This window comes from Miscanthus floridulus, chromosome 16 (genome assembly GCF_019320115.1).
Source record: "Miscanthus floridulus cultivar M001 chromosome 16, ASM1932011v1, whole genome shotgun sequence".
NCBI lineage: Eukaryota > Viridiplantae > Streptophyta > Magnoliopsida > Poales > Poaceae > Miscanthus > Miscanthus floridulus.
Genome location: NC_089595.1, coordinates 115,134,110 through 115,142,432, shown reverse-complemented (window position 1 = coordinate 115,142,432; position 8,323 = coordinate 115,134,110). Strand labels below are relative to the sequence as shown.

General features: G+C 44.4%; 1 protein-coding gene across 7 annotated transcripts; it reads right to left on the bottom strand.

The window, feature by feature from the left end:
* Positions 1–344: 344 nt before the first annotated feature.
* On the bottom strand, positions 345–8,323 carry LOC136513465 (uncharacterized). Of its 7 annotated transcripts, none has more exons than XR_010773374.1 (9): positions 7,876–8,241; positions 7,588–7,690; positions 6,952–7,005; positions 6,785–6,862; positions 6,511–6,583; positions 3,888–4,019; positions 1,296–1,627; positions 454–1,006; positions 345–384 (listed from the first exon to the last, which is right to left on the bottom strand). XR_010773374.1 is itself a non-coding variant. In XM_066507470.1 (7 exons), exons 3-7 carry the CDS (start codon positions 7,663–7,665, stop codon positions 3,907–3,909), a joined length of 396 nt encoding a protein of 131 aa, XP_066363567.1. In that variant the 5' UTR covers positions 7,666–7,690; positions 7,876–8,040; positions 8,279–8,323; the 3' UTR covers positions 2,318–3,906. The 7 variants fall into 7 exon arrangements, 3 of the variants coding, with proteins under 3 accessions (XP_066363567.1, XP_066363568.1, XP_066363566.1); XR_010773375.1 differs by lacking the exon at positions 345–384 and having other exon boundaries at positions 428–699; positions 807–1,006; XR_010773373.1 differs by lacking the exon at positions 345–384 and having other exon boundaries at positions 428–1,006.

Below are 8,323 nucleotides of genomic sequence, written 5' to 3'. Positions count from 1 at the left end.
CCGAACTTCGGTAAAACAAATATCGTGTCTTAATTCGCATTTCATTTTATATTTGTGTTGCTTTAGCTATTCTGTAGGTTCTCTGTGTATTTTACTATCTCTAATAGTTTCCTGCAGTTTGGATTGAAGATAGAAATCAAAAGGAGCAAGTTAGGGGCTGTTCCACTGAAGTTGTGAATACCGGACACGTCCGGTATACATACTGGACACGTCCGGTATTAGCCCCTGCGCCAAACTGAATTGAATTGTGTTCTAACTCTTTGGTTGCAGGCGTTTGGGTCCTAGATTCATTTAGTATCTTTTATATACTCTATGGCTAACTTGTGAGGGGTGGTACTCTTAGGCGGCATCCTAGGTCCTTTCACACTTCGCCATTGAAAACACCTAAATAAGGTGACATTAGTACATGAACACATATAGCTCAACATTTCAACACATACACTTTGCACTTACTTCATGCTTGTTTGGATACACAAACTCCAACATATTCTCAGGGTTTATCATAGCTCGATCTCTGCAATCATATAGAGGAGGTTCCTCGAGTTGTCTAACTGCGGCTAAGTGCTTCTCCTTAGCCGTCATTGGAGGGGGTTAGGGGAGGTGGAACCCACCGCTCGAAGTGCTCTCGTGGATGTCGCCCTCTCCACCAATTGTCGAAAAGGAGGTACCTGGGGTCAAACTTGTCTAACTGTCGATCCACTGAAAGAAAAAACACCTCTCATGGGCCAACACAACAAAATTCCAACAAAATATTAGTAACTTAGTAATACAAATAAAGAAAAAAATATACGGAAACAATTACTTACATTAAAACGACTGTATGTGCAGAAGCAACAAGTCACTGTGTCCGGATGTCTCGATTGAAACACGTCGGTCGGACGACCACAGTCATAGTTAGGGACAGGAAGGTCAGGAGGGACGGAGGCATCTTTGCTAGACTAATCGGGGTACAATTCTCTAGGATGACCAGTTTTCTCCACAACTGCTCCCAAAACATGTCTTCTATCTAATAAAACGGTTCAAATTAAACATCAATCAAAACAACGTAAATTAATGTAAAATATAATCATTTGCATTGCAACTCAAATAATATAACCAACACTTATGGCAACAAAAATATACATGGTAAACATACTTCTAACTAAATAATTAACCTTAACATCGACAAAATCAAACTAATATCTTCCTCCAAACCATAGCCCATAGTTCCCAAACATAATTTTTCTTCTAACATTAACTCCCACTCATAATATTTCAATCCACCATTCAAACAAAAATAAAAAGTGCGTCATTACCTTGAACGAGGCCGAGGAGGGAGGGAGGCGGCAACAGAGGGTCGGGCGCCGACAACACTTGGGAATGGCGAGCAGGCAGGAGGGCAGGCAGGCAGGCAGGGCGGCGAGCAGGCGCGGCGGGCGCGAAGGCGCGGCGGCCAAGCACGGCAGGCAGGAGGGACTGGGCCGCGGGCCTTTAGCCGGCTTTGCCGCGCCACCGATCAGGGCGCGTCACTGCCGCACCAAGATCTGTGGTTCGGCAGACCCTGCCACGTCATCGGTCAGCGCCCCGGTCGTCGCCACGTCATCCCTCTCGCGCGCGCCACCATGGATGGCGCGACACATGCGTTTCGCTGCGCCACGAAAATAGGCACGGCCAAAAGTGTTAGTTTTAGAAAAAAAATTAAAACAGTGTTAGATTTAAAATTAGTTTACAAAAAATGTTAAAAATAAAAAAAATTCTCCATTTCCATTGAGCCATTGTCTTCCCCAGCCCATGGAATGCAGAAAGCAGTGTCCAGGTAACTGTTTGTTAGCAGGAAGGAGGATAGGAGGAAGAACAGAGGGGAATCGGAAGTAAAAACAGAGGTGAGTGAAATCTTTCTGTAAATTCAGAACTACTATGTACCGTAATTTGTATAACTAGGCAGTAATTAATGTATATATATAATTAACCGCAAAAATTAACCATTTACTGTAAGTTGTGAATCGATCGGTGCAAATTTTGTGGATGTAGATGGACTACTTTCACTGGGAACTGCGAAGATGTTGCCCATTCACCTTTACTAATATTCCCTCCGATCCTTCTCACTTCCAATGAAATAAATGTACTAGTATTCCCTCCGATCCTTCTCACTTCCAATGAAATAAATGTACTAGTATTCCCTCCGATCCTTCTCACTTCCAATGAAATAAATGTACAAAACTTTAAATACAAAAGCTTCGAAAATGCAAAATCGTTTTTGCTTTCGTTTTCGATTATTTTTACTGTTATCGTTTTTCGTTTTTTCATTACCGCTACCGTTTCCGTTTAGGCCTAAAAATCAGAAAAAACTCGAAAACGATTTCCGAAAATCGGAGATTATCATTTTCGTTTTCATCCCTAGCAAATATATACAAGACAATATTAATATTTATGATATATAATTATAATTAATATCATTAGATAGATTGTTGAATCTATTTTTATAATGAATTTATTTGGAGATACAAATGTTACTGATATTTTCTAAAAATCTAGTTAAACTTTAAAAACTTGACCAGCATGAATACCATATAGACATGGACTCCATTGCCTCCCGAGATGAGCACGTCCTCATATGCTCACCGATATTCACCGGCAACACTCGGCAATATTGACTACTCTTGGAAAGAGCTGCGGGGCACTGTATGGGCCGATGTTGTTCGCCAGGCAAGGGTGCTCGACCTCGTACGAGGTGAGGGACATTGCACGACATCATAAAAGGTGGCGGACCGGGGGCATATGCCCCCATGTGCATCACGATGCCCTTAGGAGCAAAAACAATATTCATGACCGAGAAGTTCAATGGTTCATTCCATAGATTTTGTGCGTGGAATGATCGGTATCCTCATGCTATGGAGCTGATAGCCCTCGGTAAGCCACAAGTTCTCGTTAGCACAACAGAAATCAATTGTGAATTATGATGTGTTTACATGGATAAGTGCTATGGTGCTTTTACTGGGTGGATTTCATGGACATGAATGCAAACTTGTGCTGCCCCCGCCCACAGGTTTTGTCAACACAATGGTGTAAAAACATCTCCAGCAATACTACTCAAAACATATTACCTATTTGTCTGTTTAGATAGCCACCCATTTGATACTACCCATATTTTGTTGCTGTCTCCAGCAATATTAACTAAAATAGGCCATCCAAATCCATTCTGCTAGAGGATGACATGTGGGACCCACATGTCATCCTCTTGTCACCATTGATGAACTCAACCATGTCACCGAGGAGATCAAGGGCCGTTCTCGGGGCGTCGCTCGAGGCCTCGAGGGTCGTCGGGGGAGCCAGTGAGGATGCGTCGTCGCAGCCGGTGTGGAGGAGGCGCCCTCGTTGGTCAAGGACTGTCGGTGGGGGCACCGGTGGGGGGTCGTTGGTAGGGCCATCAAGGGGCACCAGCGAGGAGGAGGCACATTCGCGTGTGGGGACGAGGCGAACTTCTGCCGGAGATGACAACGAGGAGCAGCTAAGAACGCGCGGCGATCTCCGGTGGAGGAGGGCCGCCAGCGGTGGTGGACCTCCAGATCCGGTGGTGGAGGGGCGGCGACCGCGGCGAAGAGGGGCAGTGTCGAGTTCCCGGCAAGACCGAGCATGTGGGTGGGGAAAAAATATTTGGGTAGTCACCTGTGGCCCAACAGGAATGGGTGGTGGGAGGGGGGATTTGGGGGGCTAACAAATTTAGGTGGCCTAGTAGGTAGTCTGTTGGTGTGAGTTTTTTTTGCTATCCACTAACAAAAAATAGGATATGTATTTTCATAGGTAGTGTTGCTAGAGTTGTTCTAAATTCCATGTCTAGATAGCTGATTTATATATAAAAAAAATCTAGATATAGGACTGGTTGATACTTGATACTACTGCCCACATACTGTGCATAGTTCAGTTCAGTCACATGAACTTTACACCTCCAGAATCGTTGACCTTGAATATAGCAGCTTTTCCCTGTTGTTCCAGCCATCTCAGAGCACGCATTAGAACAGTGCTATCAATCCCCTCAAGTTCTGCATATATAACAGACAAAATTAAAATAGACCATCATACAGATGGAACCAGATTTGCAGGTAAGTATGTATGTACATGTAAATAGGAGGATTTTAACTATGGTTGTGCAATTTAACTAACAGTGAACATATCCTTGAAAGAAAGAGTATCATTTGCCTAAAATAATGACCAACTTCTCCCCACTGAGTTTTAACCAAAAGAAACGGCTGCATGTGACTATGGTGATTTGTGATGTCTCTTAAATCTAAGATATACACATGGGAGTAACTACTCCTTGGGAGTAGGAAATAATTTCCATATATATATATATATATATATATATATATATATATATAGCCTCTTTGGCAGGGCTCCTGCAGGGGCTTCAGCTCTGGCTCCCGCAGGAGTTGTGCCAAACGCCTGTTTTGGAAAGGGCTCCGCATGGGGAGCAGGTCAAGAGCCGGAGTCATTTTTTGCCTGCGCAGGAGAAGCCTAAAAAACAAGCTTCGCGCGGCTCCTTAATGTGGGTTCACGTCGTCTAGTGCGAAGGAGCCGTTTTGCCAAACGTTTTCTAGAACGGCTTCAGCTCCTCCAGAGGAGCTGCTCCTTCAGAGGAGCCGGAGCCAGAGCCGGAGCCATTTTCAGATGAGCCAGAGCCCTACCAAACAGGCCCATATTAAGAGCTCCTGATGCACCACTAAACCACATAATGATTTTTTGCATGCCCTCAAAATACAGCCATTTCCCCCCCTCTTGTTTACATGAAAAAATTCTTTGAATAAAAAGACTAGAATCTCCAGGGGACAAAGATAATTTCCCACAAAGTCAGTTGCTTAGTGTACACGATGATGCAGCAATTTTCATTAACCCAACCAAGGAGGATCTAGAAGCCACCACGACCATCCTACATGAATTTGGCACATACAGAAAAAGCACAGTCCACCCAATTAGATGCCAAGATGTCGACCTTGATCATGTCTTGACCTCATTCATAGGGACAAGAGAATCTTTCCCGTGCAGGTACTTGGAGCTACTGCTACATACAAGATCTCTATAGAAGGTCCACGTGCAACCACTCATTGAGCGCATTGGCTAGAAATTGCTGGGTTGGAAAGGAAAGATGATGAACAGAGCAGGCAGGCTAACCTTAGCCACCACGGTGCTCTCTTCAATGCCTACTTACCATCTCACGGTGTTCCCGCTAGCGGTGTGGGCCAGGAAGAAGATGGACAAAATCAGAAGATCACTCCTTTGGAAAGGAGAGGAGAACGCTAATGGGGGACACTGTCCGGTAAACTGGCCGATGGTCTACAGGCCCAAGGAGCTGGGGGGTATGGGTGTGCCGGACCTGGACAAGTTTGGTAGAGCCCTGCGCCTCCGGTGGCTCTGGCAGGAGTGGGGAGACGATCCAAAGCCTTGGGTGGGCACGGACATGCCGTGCAACGACATGGATCGTCTACTTTTCAACGCCTCCACTAGGGTCACCATTGGCGATAGCAACAAGGCGCGCTTTTGGCACCACAGCTGGTTAGAGGGAGAGGCGCCTAGATATTTGGCGCCGAACCTATTCAAACTAGTGCGCAGGAAGAACATGACGGTTCACCAAGAATTGAACAACGGTAATTGGATCAGATCACTACATACGCGCATCACTTCGATATTACAGGTCTAGAAGTTTGTTGGCCTATGGATCAGATTGCACGGGGTGCAGTTACAGCCCAATGTGCAGGACACGATTACATGGAAATGGACGGCTGATGGAAACTACTCCACCCGCTCAGCGTACATGATTCAGTTCCGTGGATCACACCGGAAATTCCGACATGAACTTATCTGGAGAGCGTGGACAGAGAATAAGTGCAAAATTCACGCCTGGATCCTCCTATACAACAAAATCCTAACGGCGGATAATATGCAAAAGAGAGATTGGCCTCATCAGGACGATTGTGTCTTGTGTAACGGCTCTTTGGAGACAGGGATACATTTATCCTTGTTGTGCCCCTTTGCAAAAGCCGTGTGGGGTCGGGTGTTGACTTGGGAAAATTTATCTGTGCTACTCCCACAGCAAAACCCTGCCTCCTTGGCCGAATGGTGGGAAATTGAGTCCAGCAGGGTGCCAAAGCAAGATCGTAGGCGTTTGAATGGAATTGTTATCTACATCATGTGGAATCTGTGGAAGGAGAGAAATAGGAGGATCTTCGAAAATGTGTTCCAAACAGTGCAGCAGGTCGCATGCTCAACCAAAGAGGATGTAATGCAAAGACATAGGGCTATGAATTTTGGTGTGGAGGCCAACTAGCAGTGAGGCGTCTTTTTCCTCTTTTGGTCTTAGGACCATGGTGTTAGGCACCTAGGGTGCCAAGTGTACATAAATCTCTTTTCCTAACTTAATTGAGCGGCGGAGCTCCTGCTATTTCCTTCAAATTTTGAATCCTAGTGTACACAATCATGTTTGCCACAGTTCAAGAATCTGTGGAAATCTCATGTATAGAGACCATTAACTAGGCTTACCAGTTCCTCGAGTGTCAAATCCAGAGCGTATTTCTTCAACAGGCATTGTGCTCCCCAATCGATTCTCCTTTACCTATACACAAAAGGCAACAATAATTCATGAGCTTACATTTTGAACGTTAATTCATGAATTTATGATGTTCTGAAGGACGGCACTGGGGATGTCTGCTTGCATAATAGTTTCTTGTTTTTTGACATTTTAAATATACAGGTAATCACAAAGTTGAATATGTAGCTGGCCCAATCTTGAATCGTTAGCCAGAGAATGAGACACCTGGTGTAGTTCCTGTCCATCCACTCGGCACGCCCGGCAAATCAACCATGCAGTTGTGGATGAGTGCCGGTCATCACCCTAAACAGTGCAGAACGCATATGGCTTATTTTCACCAGGAACTGCAAAGATGCTTTAAGAACTTTATCAATTTCGGTATTCTCATTCACCTTCAGAAACAAGTGCTGAAAGGAAAACTTCTTTTGCTTCGCGGGATAGAGATCCTACATTAAGACAAAAGACGGGAAAGTTTGTAATTCCAAAAAAAAAAAGAAGAAAAATGCACAAGCCAACTCAAACAAACCACACCTAGCAGTCTAGCACAAAAACATGCATGATTAGCCTTTCAATAGGCTGGATCAACTCATGCACATGATAGAAAACAAAGTAATGTAGCACCAGCCCTATGAGTTATTATTATCATATATTAACAAATGATCTGAAATTAGCGGGTCCTGGATAACAACAGAAAATGGTAAATTGAGTAAATGAGAAATAGGCAAGTTAAGGAAAACGAAACAAAAGAGCAAGTTATTACTATCGATAGCTGGATTGGAGAACAATGGGAAATATTGTTCAAGTGAGATGATGTATATCCGTTGACTTCAACAATATTCAAGTATCAGTTCTTTCCATAGACGCAGTTGCACTTCACGTGTTGCCCTCGATGGCTGCAAACTGAATGAAGGGCCAAAAATAACCTTATGCTGTCAACTAAGTAAAAGCTGACAGCAGCAACATAGCCAAAAAAAAAGAACGAAAAACAAAATTAACTGTGGAAGTATCAAGCAAAGGATATGAATTACGTGAAGGAGGTAGTTGAAGAAGTCTGGAAGGTTGAAATTCCCCAGCTGCTTCATCTTTCGTATCCTATTATTCTCCATCTCTTGGATCAATCGAAGCCACACTCTGAAACAATTGCACACGTTTTACTGTACTATACATATTATTAGGTGTAAAAACAAGGGTAGAAAGCAACAAGGAGATCAAAACGGTGGTAATTAATCCGATTGATTGATCTTATCTGAGTAAGGGGAGGATCAAACCCGCATTGACAAATAAAAGGTGAGGAACAGGCACTCACTGAAACGTACCCTTGAGCGTTGATGGTGGAAGCACGTCGGAGGGGAAAACAAGCTGGATGCGCTCAGACCCAGTTGTGGGCGGCGGCTATTCTTAGGCGGAGGCGGAGGCTGCTGCGGCGGCGGCGGCGGCCGAGAGCCCTAGTTCGTCGGCTAAATATGCCATGTATTGTATAGCTGGGGTCAAACGTCAAAACGAAAATGATATCGGTTTAGAGTCCGAAAACTACGACGGTAAAGAATCCGAAAACAAAAACGATTTTAAAAAAAGTCCGATTCCTGACAGTTCTTTCACCGAATTGAATGAGATTAGAGAAGCATGGCCAAGACGTGGAATTTCGTTCATGCCACTAAAAAACTCGTCTTGATAAAATAAAGTGGAACCTTTAGAGTAGAAATATTGATAGGAGCTTACTATGCAACGTGCCCGCCGTTCAGCCCACCGCGTGCTTGCCTATGC